The sequence below is a fragment of the Delphinus delphis genome, chromosome 16, assembly GCF_949987515.2.
Source record: "Delphinus delphis chromosome 16, mDelDel1.2, whole genome shotgun sequence".
NCBI classification, from domain to species: Eukaryota; Metazoa; Chordata; class Mammalia; order Artiodactyla; family Delphinidae; genus Delphinus; species Delphinus delphis.
In genome coordinates, this window is record NC_082698.1 from 50,540,515 (window position 1) to 50,566,091 (window position 25,577).

Below are 25,577 nucleotides of genomic sequence, written 5' to 3' on the forward strand. Positions count from 1 at the left end.
GAACCCCCTTCTTCTGCTCCTGTTCTTAGCTGAAGACTTCAGGATCCAGGTTCTAGTTGACCTTGTCACATGTGGCCAGGGCCCTGCTCCTGGATTGAGAAAGCTGGGGCCCCAGCAGGACCCAAGAGACACTGTGAGATCTGGGGCTGGTGAGTAGAAGACATAGATCCGGCTCCTCGTCAACTCCCAGCCTCTGCAGAACAGGGAGCACTGAAGCCGTGCCGAGGATCTGGGTGACGGCAAAGTATTTGCCAATTGCATCCATAACCAGAGAAATAAATTCCTCACCCAAGGCACTGTCCTGAGGCCTGGATGTGGGGGTTACACCATTGCACAAAACAGGGGTGACCCTGAGGGGCAGAGCTGGGGAGTACGGCCCAAGCAGTTGGGCAATCGGGTTGGGAGAGAGGGACCACAGGACACGTTCTAGAAGTAAGCCTCGTTATGCACATTCTTCTTCTCAAACTTTTGCCTGAGCTCAGAGACCAGAGCTGACTGGACGGGTCTTCCCGCAGCCTCGTGTTCCGCCAAGGCCTTGGGTTTTGGTGATGGATGGAGTTGCTGAGGGGCGAGGGAGCCAGAGACTGTAGGCACCATCCAATGGGCTGGTCCCATGCTGGGCGCCGTGCTGGGTGGTGGAGGGGGAGCAGGGACTTTGGGGGGCGGTGCACTTCCCAGGCTGTTGTTGTTGCAGTTCTCATTGGGAGGATCCTCTCTGAGCACAAACCTGTCAGCGGCCTTGGTCCTTCTGAACTTGAGCCACTTGACGCCGGCGGTGCGGGGTGCAGGGCTGGGCCGCTTGCGGAGCACACGCCGCACCGGCAGGACCTTGTTGGACTTCTTGTTGCGCCAGAAGGTGGCGGTGGAGATGAGGACGGTTATGGCCACAATAATGGCCATGATGCCGGCCAGCACACCCACGGCCTTCATGGGGTTGTCTTTGGTCTGCATCAGGAAGGCAGCCATGGGGTTTCGGGACAGCATCTGGAAGAAAGATGCATTCGGCTGCTCCTGCCTCGTCCCCGGAGGACAGAGCAGGGGCCGTAAGCTCCCTTAAGCCTGATGGTTTTTAAGCTTTCTGGGGTCAGGCATCCCTTGGAGAATCTGCTGAGCACTACGGGCTTCATTGCAGAAAAAATGCACACAGAGAAAACACAATGCATGCACCTGTGCAGAAAAGTGCACACAGAGAGAGCATGATGCAAGCACCTCTTCTGGATGAAGAACTCCTGCATTAGCTGCTACTGCTTTCCTTTGACTGGGGGGAGTGTGTGTCACGTTTGCCCAAGTGCATTAAGAACCTCTTAAGTGATGACTTCCTTCCAGACCCTGAGCTGAGAACTATACATAATGATTTTACTTCTGCCTTTCAACACCCATGTGAAGGAGGCATCATTAGTCCCATTTTACAGAAAGGGAGTGGAGGCTTAGTAAAGTCCAAAGTCACACCATCACAAAGTGTTGAGACTAGGATTTCGAGCTGGTTTCAAAGCCTGTGTGTTCGATGGCACAGGTGGTCTTCGAGAGCATTGGGTGGGTGTCTTTGGAGGAAGGTGGTCTTTCTCCCTCTGGCCACGTGGCAGCGAGGTCTGAGCTGGCCCTCTGGCCCTCCCCCCCACCCCCCCGCAGATCAGGGCTCCGTACCCACCTCAGTGTCTACGACGTCAATCTTGAGTAAGGCCGTGGTGCTGAAGGATGGGGAGCCGCGGTCCTTGGCCTGCACCTCTAGCGACCACGTGTGGTCCCCGCTGGGCGTGATGTTGTGCAGGGCATCCAGGGAGCGGATGGAGTTCTTGAGCCGGATCTCCCCCGTGTGCATATCGATGTCGAACACGTTGGCTGGCTCTGCGTGGATGATGGAATAGTCTACCAGGTTGTTGGGCTCCTCTGCGTCCTGGTCTGTGGCCTGTGCACAGAGAGGGACAGACAGAGCTGGGCTTCGGGGGCGATACTTGTGTACCCTGGCTCAACCAACACGTCATATAGAGCTGGCTGGGCTGAAGGGAAATGGTCCTAATCCTATTTGAGTGAATGGAGCTGGGAGAGGAATTGAATGAGCCAGGGTGGGTCTGCGCTTGGCTCTCTATGTGTGTTGTAGCAATTCATTCTCAGGACAAGTCTAGGCAGTCCAGTATTGTCAAAAAACAAAAGCCTGGAGGCGGAGTGACTTGTCTAAGGATGGAGAGGTAGAAGGAGGGCAGCTGGGATCCAGAGTCAAGTCTGTTGGGTTCCAGGGTTCATGCTTTTTCCGTATCGGGAAGGCAGTGCAGCGGGGAAAGCGGTGCTGTAAGGGCAGGCAGACCAGCTGTGTGAACTCAGGCAAACCAAACATGCAACCTGCCTGAGCCTTAATTTATTTTTATGTGTAAAGTGGCAAAAATATCTTCTTTCTCAGAGGTTACTTCCGGGTTGAGGTGGGGATGAGGGTGTATAAAGTACCTTAAAAACCCTTGCTTATTTCAGGAATCCAGTATATTTTAAAAGAAATTCTTATGCTACAGTGCCGCTTGCAGTTGCAGGGACAAGACTTTTAGGGGAGCTCAGCTACCTTCGAAGCCCACCTCAATTTTCACTGGGGTCCCCAGCACCATTGTCTTCTCCTGGACGCTCTTTCCAAACTGGGGGTAGTGGTCATTGACATCCAGCAGCGTGACGAACACCTCGGCTAGGCTGTACCTGCCCTCCATGTCCTCTGCCTTCACGTAGAAGTTGTACCTGGCAGTGTCCTCGGCGTCCAGGCTGGCCCAGGGCTGGGTGTAGATGATCCCAGAGGATGGGTGGATCAGGAAGCTGTCGGGCACAGACAGAGCAGGCGAGGGTGTGCACAAGCACACTCACGTACATGTGTGTACACTCACAGAGGTGCACACGTGCCTGCGGTAAGGAGCCGCCTACAGGAAGGGGCGGTAATGCACCAGGCAGCTTCCCCAAGGCATCCCGCAGGACCACCCACCTACTTAGCAGTCTTATCAATGTAGAACTTAACCCGAGTCACAGCCCTTCCCTCTCCTCCCACCACCTGCCCCTTCCTAGCCCAGCACTGCTTGCCTGGCCCCCAAGGCCACGAGCCCCAGCTCCAGGCCATAATGATGTCCCTTCTCCTCTCAGACTCACCTCACCTGGTGGGTCCCCACACCTCGACCTCAGGCTGTCTACAGCTCCCCTCCATTCCTTGCGCCCAGGCTCGCCTCCCCGACCCAGGTCCTGCTCTTCCCAGGCTCCTCCTGCCTTTAGCACAGATCCTCCTCCACCCTCAGCCTCCCAAATCCCTTGCCTGAGGTCCTGTCCGGGATTCTGGATCTACTCACAGGTCTGCCCCGGATCCATAGATGGAGTATTTGACTTCACCCCAGGGACCTGTGTCCGGATCGACGGCCTGGAAGAGAGAAAGCTCCCAGTGGCCCCTGCCCCTTTGTCAGGGCATGTTGGCAGCTCTTGCTTTCAATGGCAAAACAAGGATTTGGGGGGTTTGCCCAGCTGGGGAGAAACTGATCTGGAGCCCTGCTCTGGAGCCCTAGTTTCACCTCAGGAGATCTCAAGCATTGGAGGAACCAGATCTGGAAGGCCTTGTATTTCTCATTATATGTCCTCATTACAGTCCTGTGAGGTGCTGTTATTCCCACTGTATAGAAGAAACAGGCTCAGAGAGGGCAGGTAGCTTGTCTAAGAACACAGCCAGTGAGTGTGGGCTTTGCGATTCAAACTGGAGCCCCAGTTTGTCTGACTTCACAAGGCCCCCTTCACCCCCAGTCCCTGGGTCAGCCCCAACCCACTGTGACAGCCAACACGTTGGAGCCCCCTGGGGCATTCTCGGGGATCCTGGCAATGTAGTAGTGGGACGTGAACTTGGGGACATTGTCATTGGTGTCCAGGAGCTGGATCACGATGTCCGCTGTGGAGCTGAACTTCTCTGGGGTGTTCACTTCGATGGCCAGGAGCTGGGGAAGGAAGGAAAAGGAGGACTTGTCTGGGTGGCAGTCGCTCTGCAGAGAGCCTGCCACGTCCCGTCTCAGTATCATCCCTGCCTTGTCTCCCGTTTTCTCAGCAGCCAGCCAGCTATGCCTGCCCCCACCTGCAGGGGGCACCTCTAAGGCACACATCATTTCCCTCCCCACTGACTGCAATGCCCGTTTCCTTATGGTTGCCATTTGCATTGGGACCAATTTCTTTTGCTCCACTGATTTGCATATTCCTTTGTTTTAAACTTCCATTAAAAAAACTATTTTGCTTCATAATATACTTTAATGTCTGTTAGAGCAAGTTCCTGCCTCATATTCTTTTTACCTGAATTTCCTGACTATTCAGGTTTATTTCTCCAGATAAAAACCAGTATAATTGTGTCAAGCCCCCTCCCTCCTCCCCTAAGGAAATTCTGGGTAAGACTTAATTGAGGTGGTGTGATTCTTTATTAATTGACGAGAATTTGCATTTTTAAACAGGTGTGTCTTTATACTTCTTGCCTTCTTTATGTCCTTCTGTTAAATTTGTGCATTTTTTTGTCATTTAGATGCTGCATATTTCTTGTTATGGTAATTCCTAGAAATTTTATCTATTAGTTGTTACTGTAAAAGTGCTCTCTTATGCCATTATTCTCATTGCTATTTTTTGTACGTAGGAAAACTATTAGGTTTTGTGTATCAACTTTATAATCAATCATGTTAGCAACTTTGCTGTGTCTAACAGTTTTTCGATCATTTCTTTTAGATTTTTCTAAGCAAACAATCACATCATCTAAAATAATGATGATAATAATAATTTTTATCTCTTCCTTTCTAATGTTTGTACCTTTTGTTTCCTTTTTTTATCCAGGAATAATGTTATTCTAGGAATAGTGTTAAAGAATAGTGGTGAGAGCAGTTATCCACGTTTTGTTCCTGACTTCATAGAATGCTTTTAGAATTTCCCTTTTATCGACTGACTGATTGATTGAAGTACAGTTGCTTTACAATGTTGTGTAGAATTTCACTTTTAAGCATGATGCTAGCTATCGGTGTCTATGCATTTATAATCATGAATAATTAAAACAATTTAAAAAATATCAACAAAGTATTTTTCCTTTTTATTAATATAAATTATGTATTTATGTATAATATGCATTATTTATGTTTATCATTTGAAATAATTACAAGTGAAAAGGAGTATATTTTTCATCTCCTGCTAAAGTTTTTAACAGAATAGATGACATATGTCAAATGTGTATGAGAAAACATCTATCCTGAGGATCAAATGGTTTTCTTCTCTCAATCTATTCACATGGCACATCGTACTGGTAGTTTTCCTTTGGACACCCCTCCATGCATTCCTGGGGACAGTCGTAGTTTAGAAGCGGGAGCTCAGTGAGGCTGTGTGCAGTAAGAGAAGGTTCTTGTGTCATGATTATTCTTCTCCCTTTTCCACTTACTCCTCAAATCAGCAGGAGGGGCAGAGAAACTGAGAGGAAAGGAGTAGGGCCAGGAGGGGCAGAGTGTGACAAGGGACCCCTTAGGAATGAATCTAGGTACTGCTGTGACCCCCCATTCAGGGTAGTGCAAAGCATCACCTACCTTGAAGGTTAACACTTTGAACTTTTCAAAGTCAATGGTGGCTGAGTTCTCTACAATGATCGTCACTTGGGCTTCATTCAGGACCGTCTGGGGGACCACTCGGAAGATGCCCCCAGGTCCCACCAGCCGCAGGTTGAATTTGGCATTGGCTCCCTGGACAAGAGTTTGGAGAAAGGAAACAGGGAAGATGGATGAGAACAGAAACTCATTAGATAGTCGCGCTGTGCAAGGAGCCTTCACGTGCCCTTGACCCCGGGAGGTGAGTATTATTACTTCTTTCTATAGGGGAGGTGATGAAGAATCAGAAAGGTTGAGCAGACTATGAAGACTCACCAAGGAAACAAGCACAGAAAGCCTAGCCCTGAGCCGGGCACAGGAGGCAACAGGCCACATCTGCAATGTCTGGAGGGTCAGACGCACAGGTGCTTTCATTTGACTGGCTTTTTCCTTTTAATTGATTGTGAATATATTTAGGCCAAGCAGCTAGTCTTTGATTATCTACCCTCCCTCCTCTCTCTCTTGGTTACCCACTCTTGCGTCATTCATTTTGTGACTCTCCAGGCCCCTGTGACATCAGCAGGAAAGGCTCATGCAGGCTCAGCTTTGGGACTTGGTCCCATGTGGTTTGCAGGAAGACAGAGTGGAGGGCAGGACCACATACCTGGTCTGAGTCGTTGACAGTGATCTTGAGGCCCCGCAGGATCTCCCCCTGGGGCGGGTGCTCATACATGGACAGCTCAAATCTGTTCTGGGGTCCACTCTCTCCATAGAATGTCGGCGGATGGTTGTTGAGGTCCACGATCCGGATGGTGACAGGGGCCATGGCCTGGGCAGCTGGGGTCCCTGCAGAGCTGACCTCAGTCACCTGGGGTGGGGACAGGTGGCTATGGCTGTGTGGCAGGCTGATTCCAAGATGGCCCCAATGATCCCTGCCTCCTCCTGGTATTCATGCCCTTATGTAATCTCCTCTTTTTCAGTGTGGCCTGGCCTAGTGACCTGCTTCAAACTGACAGAATATGGCAGAGGTGATGAGATATCACTTAGTGATTAGGTCACTAATTTGTGATTAATCTAATCACTAATAAATGATTAGATTAGGTCATAACTTCTATCTTCTAGACAGATAGAAGATATCTATCTATATCTATCTTTTGCTGGCTTAGATGAAGCAAACAGCTGTGTTGAAGAGGCCTGTGTTCCTAGGAACTAATGGTGATGTCTAGCCAACAGCCAGCAAGGAACAGAGGTTCTTAGTCTGACAGCCCACGAGGTACTAAATCCTGCCAATAACCATGTGAGCTTGGACGCTAACCCTCCTCCAGCTGGGCCTTCAGATGAGAACCCAGTCCTGGCTGAAAATTTGTTGGCAGCTACGTGAGAGGCCTTGAATCTGAGGACCCAGCTAAGCTGACCCTGTACTCCTGACTCACAAAAGCTGCAAGATATAAATGTGTGTTGTCTTAAGGCACTAAATTTGTGGTGATATGTTACAACAGTCATAGGAAACTAGTATAGTGCTATTACTTGTCCTGTTTTACAGATGAGGCAAGAGGAGTGAGGGTCACACAGCTGGGCTAGGAAGAAAGTAGATGTGTCTGATTCCTTAGGCAGTGCTCTCTCCACCTCACTGCACTGCCCTCTCCTTGCAGCCAGAGGCGGGTTCAAACCCTAGCTTTACCATGTTCTGCACTTGTGTCCACTTGTCCAGGGGGAGGCTGCAGGGAGGGGAGGTGTGGCGATGCACAGTGGATGACAAATACAGGCTGCAAAGCCAGGGCCAAGAGTCCACAAGCACCTCAGGAACGGGTGGCAAATACCATATGAGGCCCTGCAAGGGCTTCCTTCTGCTCTCCTATGAGCATGTCTGGTCTTACCTATCCTCAAATGACCCTCCCTGCCCTCTACTCCATCACACACTAGCTGCTTCCTAACTCTTCTTTGGTAGAAGCTTGTGCCCTCTGCCCCCTTTCCTCCCTTTCAATGCTCAGCCCGTCCCCAACTCAGATACTTCACACTGACTTCCATGCTGCAGGTGGCACTGCCCGCTCCCCCTCCCCCTTCCGAGTGTGCTGTCCCCTTGGCTAAAGTGGCTCCCCTTTGCAGGTTGAACTTGACCCCTGGTCTCTCCTTCCCTGGCAGCTCCCTCTTCCTCACTCTTATCCTGGGGTGCTCCCGCAGTGGCCTTCTGAGCCGGTGGCTCCACTCTCCCCCCAGCCCTCCTCTGGGTGGCCTCATGCCCTCCCCTCCTTTCACAGCTACCTGTATGTTGATGCTGTCTGCCCTGAAGTCCAAACCTGTACCCACAAGTTTGGATGTTTCAACTTGAATGTCCCCGAGGCACCAGAATGTCTCATGCCCATTCTACTCAACTTGCCTTCTCACCTGTGTTCCTGATGGCACGGTACCACCCTAGATGCATCCCTCCCTCTCCTTTCCCCCACCCCTCATGGCCCCGTTCTGTGGAGTCTGTCTCCTTCACAGTTTGCCGTTCGTCCATTTTCACCATTCCGCCTCCGCTCATCCCCACGGCCCCTCGACATCTGTCACCTGGGCTGATGGCTTTGCTTCCCTACCTCTCATCCACTTCCCTCCAAACCCAAGTTGGGACCAGTGCTCTCAAACGTCAGGCTGAGACTGGTGCCAGAATCACCTGGGAGCTCAAAACATGCAGAATCCTGGGTTTCCCCCAGACATACTAAATACCCATCCTCAGGAGTGTGTCCTGGAAATCTTTTTTTTTCCAAGCTCTCTGATTTTGGGAATCCCACTGGTCTAGTGAGCAGTCAGAGTGAGCTTTTAACAAGACTCTAATTCTGCTCAAATCTTTCCATGGCTCTTCCCTGCTCTTGGCCAGGACTAGGTACATAGCTTGCAGGCCCAGTGAAAAATGAAAATAGGGGGCCCCCTGAGAATTTCAAGACAGCAAGAGCAGAGCATTAAGCCCAGCATGGGGCCCTTCTAACTGTGGTTCCTGTGTCATCTCACAGGTTGCATGGCCGCAAAGCTGGCCCTGTTGCAGGGAAAACCCATGCCTCGTATTCAAGGCCTTTACTCCTCCGGCACCAGCTGGGCTCCAACCGTTTCCCCTTTACGTGCTGCCTGTGGACTCTTGGCTCCGGTCCCACCTGACCCCTCATTGCGCCCCTGCTACATCATGTGCTCTCACCTCCAGCCTCGGCTCATTGGGCTTTCCTAGCTTTGCAAGGCCTCCGCCTGCCCCACCCTAAACAGTGCTCCCCAACACCAGTCTCCACTTGCTGGGTCCTACCCATGTTCATGGCATCGCTGCTTCCAGCCTTCCTTCTCCTGCCTCATCACAGCTCCCCTCGCCAGGTACCACCTCTTGTAGGTGCTCCTTGAAGCGACATCTAGATCCTTCCTCCCTAGATCCTGCGAGCCCTGGGGGGTAAGGGGGCAGCCCAGGTCTCATCACCTTTGGAACCTTCCAGGGCCGAAGGGTGGGGAGCGCCAAGCTCGTGGGAGGGTACCTGTACGTGCAGCTCATACGCCTCTCTCCGGAGCTGGGCAGGGCTCTGGGTGATGGAGATTGCTCCAGACGTCTCATTAATTTCAAAGGCTCCATCACTGCCTGTCACAGAAGAGAGATGTGCCCTGCAGTTCTGAACAAGGCCACACGGTGGCGCAGGGTGCCATACGTTCCTCAGATGTTATCTCATTCAAGTCTCCCCTATTATCATCTGTGTCTTGCCAACGAGGAAACTGAGTCTCAGAGGCGCTAAGTAACTTATCTAAAGTTACACATGAGTGCAGAACTGGGACTCAAGCTCACTACTTTCTGGCTCCCAGGTGCTCTAGTATTTTGCTTCTTGTGTGTGTGTGTGTGTGTGTGTGTGTGTGTGTGTGTGTGTGATAGAAAGAGAAAGGAGAAATAAAGAGGTATAGAGGAAGGGAGATGGGGGGTGGAGAGAAGGAGAGAAAATAATGGAGGGAAGAAAGAGAAAGACTGGAGGAGGAGGAGTAGAGGGAGATGCAAGAAGACAGGAGAGGAGATGGTGTGGTGTGGGCACTCGGTAGGTGTTTGAAGGATTGCAGCGGTGGAGGGGAGGGAAGGCAGTCAGAGATCTGCATGCCTGGGGAGAGATGCCTGTGTGTGACAGTGGACACATCTGCATGTGTGTGAGCTGCTGGAAGGGCAGTGTGTACCAGGCATGTCCCAGGGACAGGGTCAGAGGAGGTGATGGTGTCTGAGTGAGAGCACAGAGATGTGTGCACGTCTGGGACCAGGCACGAGGTGTGGTGGTCCCCTGGAGGGGACCAGGTACGAGGTGTGGTGGTCCCCTGGAGGGGACCAGCTACTGAGGGCTGAGCCCTCCCCAGGGCTGGCTTCTCCTGCTCAGTTGCTGCCCAGCTGTGGAAAGAGCCCGCAGACTTAGGTTCAAACCCAATGGGAACTTGGGATAATTTAGCTTCTCTGAGCCTCAGTTTTCTCACCCATGTACAGGGCTAGTACTAGGCACACGCAAAATCATCATTGCATTTAATTCACTGAATTCAACTCTATGCTCTAGGCCAAAACATTTAAAAGAATGAGAAAAACACATGGCAATTTAAAGAGTATAAGAAATCTTGCCACCCCTTCCCATTAACGAGGTATGCCCAGGAGCCTGTGGGAACGTGAATTGGCACCACCTGTGCCGCTCTCAGTAGCCAGCCCCCAGCCCCTCCCTGCCCAATGCGTCTCTCCCTGTTGCTGGACCTAATGAGAAGCAGGGACCAAAGCAGACGCCCAAGGAGACGTGCCGCCTCCTGCAGGGACCCAGCCACTCTTCTCCACGCATCTTGTGCTTCTGGCCTATAGATGAGGAAACTGGGATCCGGAGAGGTTGGATCTCACTCTGGTTACCCAGCGAGTTGTAGCTGCAGCCCAGCAGTGAGCCCCAGACTCACCGTTCACGAGGCTGTAGAGAACACGGTTGGGTTTGCCGCGATCTCCATCCATGGCGACGACGGTCAGGACCTCTGAGCCCTTGGGGGGAACAAGGATTTTATCCTGTGGCCCTGGGAGGCCGTTCAAAGGCTTTGGGAAGTTGCCCCACCTGACAAGCCCTGCTCGATCCTGGCCTGCCACCCCCTCCTGGTCCCCCTACTCAGGCCCGTCTCCCCGGAGGCCTATCCATCCTCATGGCAGCTTCCTGACTGTCCTCTCCCCCCGCCCCGGCACCTCCTTCCCGCTTAGCTCCTCAGCAGGACCGTCTGGGCCTCGCCCTGCTCTGACCTGCGGCCCCCATGCGAGCAGCCCGGCCTTTCTCTCTCCCTCACTCTGTGCCCTTCTGCATAACTCAGCTGCCAGCATCTGAAAAGGTGATGTCTTAGCTTGGGCCCAGCACACGAGTAGTGCTCAGTAAGTGTTTTCATTGTTGTATAAAGTTGGGAATTATCAGAATCCGGGGAAGTGAAAATTGAGAATGCAATTCCATTCCACAGAGAGTTCTTGAGCCGTGGCCATGGGAGGTGTGGCTGGGGGGGCACATAAACACATGGGCTCACCCCAAGGAGGGGCGTGCCCGTGGAGGGGCGTGCTGGGCGTAGGAGCAGACATCAACCGAAGATGTCGGCGAAAGCAGTGCCTGGGCTGAGCCGAGAAGGGCAGGAGGCGTTAGGCCCATGGGCACGTGTCTGGCAGAAGGAAAAGGATGCAGTGGTGAGAGGGCTGGGCTGGGCTGAGTAGAGGATGGTGGGGGCCCCCCGGTGGAGGGGAGGCCAGCCCCTGGATGCCAGGCCTAGGACTGGAACCTGAGAGGTCAAAACACGAAACACAGGGGTGGCGGTGGGGGGGGGGGGCGGGAAGGAGGGACGGAGACTGCGCTGAAGGGGGAGGAAGCTGAGGCCAGCCTTCCAGCTGGGCCCGCGTGTGATGTCCGACAAGGGTTGTGGTGATTCGGCAGCAAACTGTGGGAGAACTACCGGTTTGAGGGGCCCCAGGCTACAGGCTTGGAGGGAGGGAAGCGAAAGGCACCTCACCTCCTGTACGAGGTGGAGGAAAGGGCCACCTAAACCAATCATCAGCTCTCTTCCCAGCCTCTCTTCTCAGCCCTTTTGAAGGGCTGACATGTGCAGCCGGGCTGGCGTAAGCCTGAGTGAGTGAAGAGACGCCTGGCATAGCCTGGGCACCCGGTACGTGCTCCACACACAAGCCGCCGCTTCTTCCCGGGCCTACTTCCGCATGCAAAACGACCTGTTTGTGGCCTGAGTGAGGGGTCCAGAGCCGGCCTCCCCGTGAGCTGAGGCGCGCGAGCCCGGGTCGAGCCCAGCCATCCAGCAGGGGGATTCCTCGGGCAGCGCGAAGCACAGGGCAGGAGGTGTCTGGAGGTGACACTGGGCTGAGGGGCGCAGCCACCCACCGGAAGGGTGTCCTCGTACACATAGCCGTAGTAGGGCGTGCCCACGAAGACAGGGGCCATGTCCTGCACGTCCTCCACATTGACTGTGACCGTGGTGGTGGCCGAGAGCACCACGCTGGCCCCTCGCAGCCTCCCTCCGCCATCCTGGGGAAGGGTCGGGGAGGGAAGAGAGGTTGGGCTCTGGAGTTGAGCAGACTCCCACGGAATCCGGCTCCTGTCACTTACTGGCTGCCCTCCCTGATTTCCGTTTGCTTCCGTGTCCTCTGGAGATAATTTTGCCCTCATACGGGTGTTAGGAAAATTAAATGAGATGATGCAAGAAGGTCTTCAATCAGTGCCTGGCATGCAGTAGGCGCTCATAGGCATTCCTTTGGAAAGAGGGTTAGGTTTCTCTCCAGGGAAATCATGTCTGATCAGCAGCAGAGGAGGAGGGGGTCAGAGCCAAATCCCCTCTCCCAGCCCGGAGCCAAGCCTCAAACACTCCTGAGGACCTGCTAAGAGCACGATGTGGACCCGCGCCTGAGCGTGTATGATGGAGCCGTGCGCCCACCAAGCCAGCGCTCGTGGAGTGGCTGGCAGGCAGGCCCGGCACGAGCCTCCTGGTGCAGACTGAGGGGGGTGCCCTGTAGCCAATATGTGACCAGCAGGGGCCTTTCTGGAAAAGAAAATGGGGGGCTTAGAGGGACGGCTGGGGTTTCCTGCCCTCGGGAAAGAGCAGCCGCTTTGGCCGAGCACCTGCTGAGCTGCAGGTCCCATGTCACACGCTTTAGAAGTATGAGGAATTTAGTTAAGTCTCGGGGTGGGCAGATGAGACAACTGAGGCTCAGAGAGGGTAAACGGTCACACAGAGAGGAAGAGGAGGGTGAGCAAGCCCGGGCAGAGAAACAGAGGTGCCCAGAGGCCAGGCTGTGTGGATGTGAGCCCTCTCTGGTTCAGAAACACCAGCCTCCCTGGAGAATATGTCCATGTCTGGGCAGGCTCCACGCATTAGAGATTCCGAGCGGCTGCACCCCCCATCCTCTCCCCATTGTACCTTCTGCCCCGAACTGCCCCCCAGTTGTAGAACCTAGCTGCTCCAATCCAAGGGCAGCTTCCCCTGACGGAGGCTGAGGAGAGTCCAGGTGCTACCATTCCTCCCTCTCTATTACCTTGGCAACCACAGCAATGAAGTGGGCCGGGGCCTTCTCGTAGTCCAGGGTGGCCCCAGCCTGGAGGCGGAGTACACCACTGTGGCGGTCCACAGAAAACTTGGTGGAGTGTGGATTCTGTAAAGAGCGAGGGGCAGGCTGGGCCTTGGGGAGGGACCCAGGGCCCTCACCTGCTCTGCTTCCTGAAAGGGGGTCTTCACCGTCCTCCCTTCATCACACGAACTCTGGTCTCAGGGCTGAGATGCACACTTCAGGGCACTCAGTCCTCCCGGCCCCCAGGGTCCCGCTTCCTAGGGCTCTGGGCTTCCCCTCCCTCTCCCTCAGTCCAGCAAAGACGTTCCCTTCCAGCAGGGCCTCAGCTCTTTTCTCAGCTCAGCTAGAAAACAACGGGGCCCAGCTCGGGGCTAAGCTCTGGCCTGGAGTTTCCAGCAGGCAGAAATGTCAGCAGAGTTGTCTAACCTAGAGGAGGTGAGGGCTGAGAGCCATAGTGACAGAGAGAGCCTTCGGGATCTTCCAACCCCTCCATTAAGTGACTGGGGGTCAGTCAGCAGCATCTGGGTAGGGGGTTGGGGCGGTCAGATGGGGACAGGGGACAATCCTCAATCTGAAGAGGGGTGACTGTGTGTCAGGAGCTGTTGTTGGAGCTGGACACGTATTTAATCCTCGCAACTATCCAATGAGGATGCGCTTTCGACTTGCCCATTTTACGCAGGAGGAAACTGAGCTGGGAAAGTCATACAATGACGGAAGCCCCATGCGTGGGAAGTGGTGGAGTCTTTCCAGAACCCGTGGAGCCCAGGGGCTTTCTCCAGAACCGGTGTCTCTAGCCACTGAGCTATACTGCCTTGAAAATGGTGAGAGCAAGTGATTAACTGTGGAGAGCAGAGAAGATGCTGCAGAAACAGCAGCCATGGGAAGGAGGGCAGTGGGTTCCGGAGGAGTCCAGGGAAAGGCAGGAGGCGTGGGGAGGGGTGTCCGCCTCCGACAGGGTGGGATGGATGGACAAGGGTAGGGTGGAGGTGTCACAGCTCTGCTCATTCTGAGAGTTGCCCCTTCTGCCTTTTTTCCGATTGACACTTCTAGGCTCAGACAAGTTTCTTTTACTTGGTGTGTGTGCAAAGTGCCCAGGCCATCTTCTGGGGGAGGGGTTGGTAGGGGGAGAGCTGAGGGTCCTGAGATCTGGGGAGAGGGAGGCAGGTCAACTCAGAGGGAGCCAGGATGGGCCAGTCAGGGGAAGATGGCTTCCTCTCAGGCCAGTCTTAGGTCCCCACCTATTCATCCCACACCTGCATTTACTGAGACCTTTTTGGGTGGGATGCACCATCTCTGACAATCTTTGGGAATAGCTGAGGCACTGACCTAAGGGCTTTAGTGATGGAGATGGGGGCTGTCCAGGCGTCCCTGCTAGCCCAGGCCTCTGGTTATTTCCTGTGTGTCCCACCTTACCTTCAGGAAGTAGGTGACACTCCCTCCAGAACCTGTGTCCCTGTCCACTGCACGGACCTTGGCAATACTGCTCCCAGCAGGTGTGTCCTGAGGGGTCACAGCCACAGAAAGTCAGTCCCAGGGGCAGTGACAGATGCTCGGGGAACTGGGGTCTGGGGGCACGGAAAGGTGGAGTCAGGGAAGTGAGGGGTGAAAAAGAGGTGAAAGGTGGTGATTGACCCAGGGAGCATCCAATAGGAGGAGGGGCCTTGATGGAGCAGACACACTGGAGTCAGAGCGGGGTCAGGAAAGGGCAGAGGGAAGGAGGAACAAACAGACATCCTCCCCCTGAGAACGGCTCCAAATAGACAAAGGCTTTAAATATGAAGTGACTGTAAACAGTTAACAAACACAGACATATTCCGTATCACCAGGGATCACACACGTGCAGCTTAGAGCCAGCGCAAATATCTTTCTCCTACTGAATTAGCAGACATTTAAAACTCCCAGAATGGCCAGTGTCGGCCAGGAACCAGGAGACAAACCCTTTCTCACATCCTAGGGGAAAGGCAAACAGGTACCATTCTGGAAAATCAATCTGGCAACACCTCACAGGCACCCAGGCTTTGACCCAGCAATGTCAAATCATTCCAATTAGAGAAAGGAACTTTTATGCTCAGAGTCTGTTGTTTGGTGTTTCTTATGACGGCAAAAACTTAAAGTATCTTTAATATCCAAACATAAAGGAACAGTTCAGTAAATGCTGGAATATGCACTCAAGGAAAGCTATTAAAATCTTAGTTACCGCAACTTTACAATTACTGAGGAAAATTCTTATGTTATAAATTCAGTGAAAAATAGAATACAGAAAGCACATGTTTAGTATAGTCAAAACTATGTAAAATAAAGAGAAAGCAAGAACCTATGATCATGAAAATGATGAGGAGGAAATACCCCCAAATTTAACAATGTTGTCTCAAGCTGGAGGGATTAAGGGTGGTTTCTGAAACTCTTTTTTCCCTACTTTTCTGTACAATTCACATTTTCACGATAAGAGTACATTATAGGGAATTCCCTGATGGTCCAGTGGTTAGGACTTGGCATTTTCACTGCAGGGGGCGAGGGTGCCCCCCAAAAAAGAAAGTGCATTATAATTCTAATGGAAAATGGTCAATGAACATTCCTTTGGAATAAAAATGTGAGGGGCTGGCAACAGAGGTGGCAGGAGGACACAGAGGGGAGGGGTCTCCAGAGGGTAGTGAGTGATGGAGAGGGCTCTTCACTCCAATGCCTGGTCCCCTTGGCCAGGTCACAGGGCAGCCCAGAGGCCTGGGGCGGGAGTGCATCGACCCTTCCTGGTGGCCCCTTGCTCACCTCGGGAACCTGGACAATGTAGGGCTCCTGGATGAACCTGGGTGCCTCGTCATTGGCATCCGTCACCAGGATAGTGACTTTTTCCGCCACCTGAGAAGGGGCAAAGGGGACAGGTGTTGGAGCATTGAGACCTTCCGGGTGATAAAGGGACAATGGCCTCTAACACCCTAGGTATATGTCTCTGCCCCCTCCTTCCCCCTCCCTTCCACTCCCTCCCTCCTTCCTTCCCTCTTTTATTCATTCATGCAGCACATACTGTTAAGGAACTACTCGGTGCCAAGCACTGTGCTCCATGCTGGAGACAGAAGACACAGTCTGATGGTGTGAACTTTGCAGGGTGGAGTGGTGGGCAAATAGCAACATATGAAAGAACAGTCGTGATGTCATTCAGGGCGGCAACCACAACAGGCTGGGCGCTGGGGGCTGGGGCCTGCACCACATGACTCTGGGGGCACCGTGTGCCCCAGCCTCGGCAAAGGCACCAGTTTAGGGGGCTACATCCAGAGGCCCAGAGAAGAGGCATCTGACCCAGCCTGCGGTGGCTGACAGCAGGGAGGCCTCACAGAGGTGTGAGAAGTAAGGTCTGCAGCACTTTGTCAGGTGAGAGGGGAAGAGGAGGAAGGTGTGTCAGGAAGAAGCAGCAACACGGGCAAAGGCAGAGCGAAGCACATACGTGGGTTTAGAGCGCAGAAGCAGATTTAGGGCTACGCGGCTGGGTGGGTGAATGTGGGAGAGAAGGTGGGTGAGTCTGACGGTGCTCTGAATGGCAGTCTGGAGCTTGGACTCCACCCTGAGGGCAGTGGAGGCCAGCTGCTAGCGCTTTCTGAGCTGGGATCTGTGGCCAGGCCTTGCACTGCACAGTGATGGCTCCAGATGTGGATTGAGGTCGGGGAGCCTTGGAGGGAGGGGAGCCCCCAGGATTATCCGGGAAGCAGTGATGAGGGCTGGGCGAAAGTGGCAGCTGTGGGGAAGGAGGGGAGGAAGGAGGGGTCGAGTGCCCAGGTGTTCAGCTTGGGTGACGGTGCAGAGCCAGGAGCCAGGCGGGAGGAGACGGATGGGCAAGCAGGTTTGAGGAGACACTGCTTGAGGAATGTGGGTGTGCTCTCCCTCCCTTCCTTCCCCTCTCTCCTATGAGCACGTTGGGGCAGATCTTGCTGGACCTCAGCTCGGGTTTGCTGGGAGCCCTGCCCCGCGTGCTGCCAGGGGCTGGCTGGAGTGTGTACTCACCAGATTCAGGCCGTCGGAAATGCTGACAATGGCTTCAATCTCGTCCTCCCTCTGTGAAGCACAAGGACAAAGTGTCCAGGAGTCTGAGGCACCATAGGGACCCCTGGAGGCTGGGTGCAGCAGAGGAGGCCCGGGCATTTCAAGGGAGCCCTGGAGCAGGGCGGAGTGGCTGAAAGCTGCCTCTGGCCATGCTTGAGACCTTATTTTGGGGCTTGGCCCATCAGGCGTTCTCATAAACCCAGAGGGTGGAGATGCCAACAGAAAATGTACCCCTGTCAGAATGAGAGATGCTAACGAGTGTGCTGGAGGACCCAGGAAGAGGTTTTTAGTCCATTTAAAATTTTTCCTCTTTTTGCCCCTTATCTCTCCCTCGACTCTCCATATTCTACAGTTCCTCAGAGGTCCAGGTCTGTGGTGTCTCAAGCTCTCCCCTTGACACGGTGGGTGTCGAGGTCCCCACGTCCCGTAGGGTGACAGGGAGGGGAGAACAGTTTCACCTCCTCTGCCGTGTCCCCCAGCTGTCTCTGGGACCCACCCTTTCCCTTCTCTGTACTGGTGGAGTCTGCCATTGGATCAGAGCTGGCAGCATCCCGCAGCTGAGGTCCAGGTACCTGGTCCACCAGCCTGGTGTGGGATCTCACAAGGGAAACATAGCCCACGCCCTGTCACCCGCAGGTTCAGAGGGCACAGAAGGGGAGGAGTTTTACCAAGCTCAGAGCCGCTTTCTAAACCAGTCTTTCCAGCCCTGATCCGCTGGCTGAGTTTTCTGTGATTTATGGGAGCTCTCCAAGGATGCTCTCTAGGGCACCTTCCCGCCCACAGAGCTCTGTCTACATGCCTGGCAGGCAATGTTCCTCACAGGTCCCCATACCTCTCTGTCCAGCTCTTCAATCAGGGTTATGTTTCCAAAATTGGGGTCAACCGAAAAGACACTTCTAGCGCTGGGGTCAAAGCTGATGTGGTAGGAGATGGGGTCTCCCTCGGGGTCTGTTCCATTCAGGGTGTACACATGAGAGCCTGGAAAGAGACAGTTGAGCGCTCACTGCTGGCCCCGTCCCAGCTGGCTGCTTCCTACTCTTTTTCTTTATTCTTCACGACTATCAGGTGGCTGTTAGTACCTGTCACTTTACAGATTGTAATCTAGAATACGGATTACAGAGGGCTTCAGGGCTGCTGGGTCTAACTCTAGGGTCTCTGCCTGGAAATGACTCCTGTCCCAGGAGCCAAGACTGGGGATGCGGGATGAGGGAAAAGGGAGGAGCCTTAAGGTGGAGGGGTGACCCACGGGCAGCACTGTTCCCCATGCTTGGATTATTCGGGGAACTCTGAGCAGGTGCTTCCTGTACACTGCAGCGGTCCTTTTGCTCAGGGTTCCCAGACCAGGTGATGGAGAGGAAGTGTGAACCTCCCTCCTTCTCCCGCTCCTCTCCCTGCAGATGCCACTGAGTTCATTGTTCTGGGGCCATTTTAAAGCCTAGAGCCCTGGGGCTCTGGCACGTTAGTACTTTGCTCAAGGTCACGCAGTGGGTAAAGGCCCCAGCGCTGAGGACTGCCGCCTGCCCCTGGGGCTGGCCCCGTCTCTGGGCTCGGCGCCTGGGTCTCCAGGACTGGCCCAGCTTAGGTGTCCACGGCCGCCCGTGCCCTCCTTTCCTGCAACTGCCCCAGGGAATTCAGAGCGCTAACAGGATGTCCCAGGAGTCACGGGTTCGGTCTCTATGTCCAGGGGAACGTGGGCCGCCCCTCCGGGAGACCTATGTGGGGCAGACGCCAGGCGTACTCACCCACAGGAGTATCCTCCGGGAGGCTGAAGAGGGCCATGTTTCCGTTGGTGCTGCCCACCCCGTTGTCGAAAAAGTAGGGGGCGAAGTTGGCCTGGGCTAGGAAGAGAACACAGAACAGAGGACACCCGAACACGCGCAGGGACAGCTCGGCACCGGCGTGGTCGCGCGTCTGGCCCACCCGCGGGCAGGCGAGGGCTCCCGTCCCAGAGCCCAGCGCGCCCACCGGGGCCCTCGGCCACCTCCTCCCGTGGGCTCCGGCTGGGCTCGGCCTGTCAGGGACACGCACCATCTGGGCGTTTGGAACTCAGGCAGCGGCCAGTCTCAGCCCCATCAATGGGCAGACTAGGAAGCCTCGCCCAGAGAGGGGCAGTGCCCTGGTCAAGGTCACACGGGGAGTGAAAACACCCTCCCACAGCCCTCGGGGCAGCTGCCAAACCTCCGACTGTGCTTCTGAAGAAGCGGAGAGTAGCGAGAATCCCCTTTCCCCAGTCCGTGTCCCCGTCCCCTATCCCGAGCCCCACTCTGGAAATGAACGGTCCAGAACTGTCCCTGGGTCCACCCGGCTGGCGCCAGCACCCACCCCTCGTCCCTACCGGGGCCCGCGGGGCCTGCGGCCACTCACCCAGGCGGTGGAACAGCAGCCCCAGGGCCAGGACGGCCCGCAGGCCGCGCCCCATGTCTCCGCGGGCGGGTCTTGCTGCTCCCCGCAGCAGAGGCCGGGCGCCGGAGCACGGAGCATGCCCTGCGCGCGCGACGAGTGCAGAGCCGGTGGTGGGGTGGGGGCGGCGGCGGGAGGCGGGCGTGGGCGGGAGCGCCGAAAGGTGCGGAGGGCGCTAAGCGGATGATACGGCTCGGATCGGCGCCGCTGGAGCGCTCCCGCCCGCAGCGGAACGAGACCAATTAGTGGGTGCAGAGCTGAGGGGACCCGCTACCAGCAGCGGGCGGGGGTGGGGGCCGGGAGGGCATTCCTCTGTGCTACCGCGACCTCTGCCCCCAGGTCTGGAGCGCAGGAGCCAAGGGGACCCCAGGGCCGCAGGGCACTGGAAAACTGGGACTTTTTCCAGGTCTGCAAATCCTGGTAGGGCTGGGCTCCACTGGAGTTTTCCCTTCTTATGAACTTCCTCTGTGACTGTCAGAGAGTTTGCCGCTCTCTTTGAGCCTGACTGTAAAACAGCGGCAGGGCACGGGCGCAACCTCAGCGCGGAAGGGTCCCTCCCACTAGTCTCTAGGAGAAATGAGGGCGGGGCAGGAAGGGGGTGGGTGGGCTCTGGGAAGGGCATGGCCTAAAAAATCCAAATCGACTCCAGGGATGTGTCCCTGAAGGCTTTGGGGGTGAGCTTTGCGGTTGGGAAAGGGGCAGATGGTGAGGATTTATCAGGACCACCTCTCTGAGATCTCAACCCATTCCTGTCCTGCCCCCCCCAGGCCAGGCTAGCTCTCCCAGAGGGTCCGATTACTAGTCTGGTCACTAGTGGGGGTCCACGTGTGTGGTGGGCAGCAGAGAGGGCCTTCAAGTCTCTAGTAAGGTGGAAGGCAGAGATTGCCAGGCAGCAGGCTAGCCTCCCTCCCCATCTGCAGTGCCCAGTTGTGACCATTGGAGAAGCAGCAGACCCACGCACGCCTTGCAAGGAAGGGCGAACTGTTTGAAAGCAGATTCAGGCCCCATGATGGGACAGACTTGCTAACAGAGCTGGCCAACACAGGTATGGACTGTCCCAGGAGGGGTGAGCTTCCCATCCCTGGAAGACGTTTAGGCAAGCGAGGCGCTGCTATGGGGGCCCCGGGTGCTGACAGCTGGGAGAAACACTTAAGCTCAGGAGCCTTCCTGGTTGCTGATAAGTTTCCCTGGGCTGGACCTTCACTTTCTTGCTCAGACACCAGCATCTGGTTGAAGAAGCAGCCTGTTCTCCTTATAGTCACAGGGTGTACAGGGCGGACACTTCAGGCCCGAGCTTGGTCGCTCTCAAGGATATCCTTGGGAGGGTGTGGCCACAGACAGAGAAGACCCCTTTGTGTGCTCCCCAGAGAGGCTGGGGTCCCAACATTTCCTCCCCAAGCACGTTCACAGGAGTAGAGCATCCCCCATCCCCCAGGCCAGTCCCCCTCCAACTACTGTTAGCAAGAGTTAGGGATTCAGGCCAAGGAGAAGATGAATGAGCAGTCCCAGAGTGTTTGGCAATTTTCAGGCCCAATTAACCAAAACCCTTCATGTTGAATCCCCTCAGGCTTGGCCCTATCACTGAAAAGGTGCACTTTATTTATTTTTTGAAAAGGTATAACAGTTATTTTTATTTTATTTTATTTATTGAAGTATAGTTGATGTACAATATTACATAAGTTACAGGTGTACAATATAGTGATTCAAAATGTTTAGAGGTTATACTCCATTTATAGTTATTATAAAATATTAGCTACTTTCCCTGTCTTGTACAATATATCCTTGTAGCTTATTTTATACTTAATAGTTTGTACCTCTTAATTCCTTACCCCTACATTGCCCCTCTCCCCTCCCCTCTCCCCACTGGTAACCACTAGTTTGTTCTCCGTATCTGTGAGTCTGCTGGAAAGATGCACTTTAACTTGCACAGACATTCCTGCATCATTCGTGTTACAAAATGCTGGGACAAAGCTAGGGCAAGCATTCCCTGTGTGCTACACAGAGATGAGGAGACTGCGGCTCTCTGTAGATCACCCAGTGAGCTGGAGGCACAGACAGGGCTTCCTGGGGCAAGTGTCAATGTGCTGAGAAAAGCCAGCTCTCCCTGTGTCCCATCTGCCCATCTCCTCACCAGTGGTTGGTGCTTTTGACTCCTTTCTCCTCAGTTCAACAGTCAACAGTCAACAGTCAACAGTCAACAGTCAACAGACTTGTACTGGAGAGGGATAGAGAAGGAGTACCCCACATGCCGTGTGTGTGTGTGTGTGTGTGTGTGTGTGTGTGTGTGGTGTGATTGTCCCTGCTTTCGAAAGGAAGAAGTGAAAGCACAGAAAGGGTAAGTCACTTGCCCAGGCTCACACAGCCAGTGAGGGAAAGAGTCTGGATTCACACCCAGTTTGGCCTGGCTGTAAAAATAGTTGAAACTCTTTCCATGGCAGAGGAAGATGACCGTGAAGCTCCTGAAGCTTCAGCTCCTGAGCCCCTTTCTCACACGTCCTTCCAGAGCCCTAATTTTGTATTTGTAGTTTATATTCTTCTGTCCCCCTTCAGTTGTACAGGTTCAGATCTCTTATAGTGACTAGCAGCCTGGTTTGCCTGGGACTGAGGGGATTTCCGGGGTACTGGACTTTCAATGCTAAAACCATTAAAGTTTGACTTAAACGGGAATGAGTTAGTCAGTCTAGACCGGCCCCTGTCCTCAAACAAAGCATCTGAGAACGTAAAAAACAGCAGCTCTTTATGGAGGTTCTCACCATGGACCCTGATCTTGACCTTGTGGTGCTGAGGGTCTGGAAACTGTTTGGAGGGCTCAGTTTCTCATAGCTGGGAAGGAAAGTCCCACCTGCCATGAGACATGGGGCTTGGCCCTCACTCAAAGACCCCGGGCAGTCTCGGGCACACCTGTCACCTTATCCTCCACGGGCCCGTCACCCCTGCATGGTGACAAGCTCCCTCTCCCCTGGGCCTCCTCACCATGGCACCTGCTGTGAAATACCAACTCAGGTCATCTCTAGGTCAGGTTCCGAGAGCTCTTCCTCAGGTAGACGTAAAACAGCTGGTCCCGCTGTTAGAAAGTGGGAATTCGAGTGCCAGCTGCCAGACTGGGCATGCATGTGTGTTCTAGCCCCATGTGCCAGCATGTCACCCCAGGCTCTTGTGACCTCTTTGATCATATCTGATCTGAGCGTGCTAACCCGCAGTGCCTTTGCCCACATACATGCACGCACATTCGCACAGCTGCCCGAAAACACACGAGTTCTAGTCCCATTTGCAGACCCATTTGTGCACACATGCGTGCACAGCCAGCGGATCGCTCACATCTCCTCATTTAAACACGCATGCCCAGGTCACGTGTGTGCACCTGCACTAGGGGAGTTTGGGCAAGGGGCGCTCTCAGCTCTTTCTGTTGCTGAGCAGCAGAGGCCTGCTTTCGGGCTCATGTTCCTAATGACTCTGATCTAGGAGGGGGATAGGGTTGGTCTCCAGCACCCTGCTATTGCCCCAGCTGTCTGGGATGAGACCATCTGGCAGACTAACGTCTGCCCTGGAACTTGGCATCCTGAGCTGTTCTGTTCAGTTGCCAAGTTCCAACAAAATGACTGCTCATGACAGGGAAGCCGTGGTCCAGGATGGGGTTTGGTACTGAGCATGAAGGCATAGGGTCAGGGGATGTACCTTCTCTGGACACGACTGTGAGGTCCCACCTATCCCAGCCCAGGTGAGGTCCTGAGGACTGTCCTCTACAGGTCTGGGTCAGGTATACCCACCTGGCTGGAATTTGGGAGTCCCTCCCTACAGCAGTGGGCTCTGTGGGGCTGAGGAGTCCTGGACATTATCTACTCTGAAATGTGGCCACTCTCTGACCCCTTGTTGTGTCCAGGCCAGGTATAAGGTGGCTGCCTCAGTGTCCTTTGACATGGGAATGGCATTTTTCCTCTTATCTAAGGCCCGACTTGTTCCCCTAACTGAGAGACTCTGCAGGAATCTGGGGCTGCCACCTATTCCCCCAGTCTCCATCTAGCTGGAACTAGTACTCACTTGCTGGGATTCCTGTGTCTTAATGCTGGCTCTTGGTCACTGTGGCATTCACACAGGTGGGCAGAAACTCCAGTCCTGGCGTTGCCTATTTTCACCCTATAGCCGTCTCCTTTGCTATCTCAGCCTGCCAGATGGCTGAGCCTGGGTAGGGGATATTCCCAAGAATGTCTTCTCCTCCAGAGAGTAGTATGCTTCTGTCCCCAGACAGAACTGGTCCTTACTTGGGACCTTGACAGGACCCTTAAAAGAATTTAGTGCTGTAATCTGTCTGCTTTGGTGTCTCCCCCAGAGTGCCGTGAATCATTTAGGGGAGAGACCATGTTTCATGCATAGGTTGCTTCAGTATCCACATAGGTCCTGTCCCACAATAGATCCTTGATGAGCAGCTGTTGACTCGCTGAATGATGACTGAATAAATGAATGAATGAAGGACACCTGACAGTGTCATAAGTCTTGGTTCCTGGTCCTAGTCAACAACTGGCCCTCTTCAGGCCTTTGACATTCTCCCTCCCCCTCCACGCATCCATAAATGGGTAGGCTGAAGTAGCCAAAGGGTATACACTGAAATGCCTGCTGAGCCAGGCAGGATGTGGAAAGGTGTGAAATGGCTGAGGGAAAGGCAATAGGGAGTAGTGGGAACTACTGCACATGTGTAAGCGTCCATATCTATAGCGTATTTAAACGTTGAGTTGAACAAGTGAAATGGTGGCATTTTGACGTGGAAAAGGTCTGACATCTTGTAATTTGATAAATTCTACCCTCTGGTTCATACTTTGCAAATCCTGAGGGTCAGGGCAGTTTGACAGATTAAACAGCAGATGAACCAAAGACCTCTTCCAGTGATGGAGCTGTTGATAACAAGCCTACCACCTGCCTCTGGACCTGGCCACATGTTACCAGACTGCTTGTAAACAGGCAAGGTCCAACCACCACTTGGGAAACCAGACTAGATACCTAGACACACCCATATCCTAGAAGTTTTATGATGCTTCCACTACAGGGCAAGTGGCTCTGGAGTCAGTTGGAGGGAGTCACACGTGGGGTCCTGCGTGAACATTAACCAGCTGGGACTCTAGAAAGTGGTTTACCCTGGACAGTTGGCCCAGAGATAAGCTCAGAGATGAGTCAGCAGAGTGGGTGGGCACGCAGGGCTGTAAAATGCGTGTGGTTTCCAACAGGAGGTTCTGTGATAGCTGGGGATGGAACTGGTCCCGGACGACCTAGTCTTTTATTTTTTTTTTAATTTTACTTTAATACATACATAATTTTATTGCAAAGATGTGATCAGTAAAATGTTTTTCAAACACAAAAAGTATTACATTTGGATAACATTTTATGGGGAACTGGAACATAAATATAAGTTATAAAAGAGCAGTGTAGAATTACCGAATGTTAAAGAGCTCATTCATATAATTTTTTTTGAATTTTATTTTATTTATTTTTTGTACAGCAGGTTCTCCACCATCCCTGCCCGCTACTTTCCCCCCTTGGTGTCCATACGTTTGTTCTGTACATCTGTGTCTCTGTTTCTGCCATGCAAACCGGTTCATCTGTATACCATTTTTCTAGGTTCTGCATATATGCATTAATATACGATATTTGTTTTTCTCTTTCTGACTTCCTTCTGTACCTGAAGACCTAGTCTTGAACAGGGGTGGAGAGGGGGAGAGTTCTGGATCCGTTTAGTTTGGTGGAAACAGATCTGGGATGACAGTTCGGCTTCTATTTCAGAGCCAGACATTTCTCATTTCCTCTCCCTAACAGCCCTCTGTGACAGGCAGTCTTGGCCTCATTTTCCAGATGGGGAACCTGAGACTCTGAGAGGTCGTCTGACCTCCCTGATGTCATACAGTCAGCCATCACCTGAACCCAAGTCCGTCTGGGAAGCCTGTGCTCTGTCAACTACACTAGGGGTCCCACCAAGTCAGGGAGTGTGGGCCCCTTCAGTTACCATGGGGACTGCACACTTTCTCTAGCGACACTACTGTAACCTGCCAGTGTGTTTAGATTCTTCAAGGAGT

At 53.7% G+C, this 25,577-nt stretch overlaps 1 protein-coding gene across 2 annotated transcripts; it reads right to left on the reverse strand.

The window, feature by feature from the left end:
* Window positions 1-426: 426 nt before the first annotated feature.
* On the reverse strand, window positions 427-19,537 carry CDHR1 (cadherin related family member 1). 2 transcript variants are annotated; one of them, XM_060033712.1, is made up of 17 exons: window positions 19,483-19,537; window positions 18,861-18,956; window positions 17,951-18,096; window positions 17,080-17,130; window positions 15,853-15,942; window positions 14,500-14,586; window positions 13,054-13,170; window positions 11,906-12,049; window positions 10,452-10,530; window positions 9,032-9,132; window positions 6,205-6,408; window positions 5,544-5,696; window positions 3,774-3,938; window positions 3,309-3,376; window positions 2,562-2,790; window positions 1,649-1,906; window positions 427-984 (listed from the first exon to the last, which is right to left on the reverse strand). In XM_060033712.1, the coding sequence occupies exons 1-17, from the start codon at window positions 19,535-19,537 to the stop codon at window positions 427-429; spliced, it is 2,601 nt and encodes an 866-aa protein (XP_059889695.1). The 2 variants fall into 2 exon arrangements, with proteins under 2 accessions (XP_059889695.1, XP_059889693.1); XM_060033710.1 differs by lacking the exon at window positions 19,483-19,537 and having other exon boundaries at window positions 18,861-19,149.
* Window positions 19,538-25,577: the final 6,040 nt, after the last annotated feature.

What these genes read in the sequence shown, in the direction of transcription:
- CDHR1 (XM_060033710.1), bottom strand. Translation starts at nt 19,149, where the DNA reads ATGGTGCGTGTCCCTGACAGGCCGAGCCCAGCCGGAGCCCACGGGAGG. An exon ending in CTGTCAACGACTCAGACCAG is followed by an intron (nt 5,697 to 6,204) that starts GTATGTGGTCCT and finishes ACTCTTGTCCAG; the next exon opens with GGAGCCAATGCCAAATTCAA. An exon ending in GGACCCCAGTGAAAATTGAG is followed by an intron (nt 1,907 to 2,561) that starts GTGGGCTTCGAA and finishes CTCTGTGCACAG; the next exon opens with GCCACAGACCAGGACGCAGA.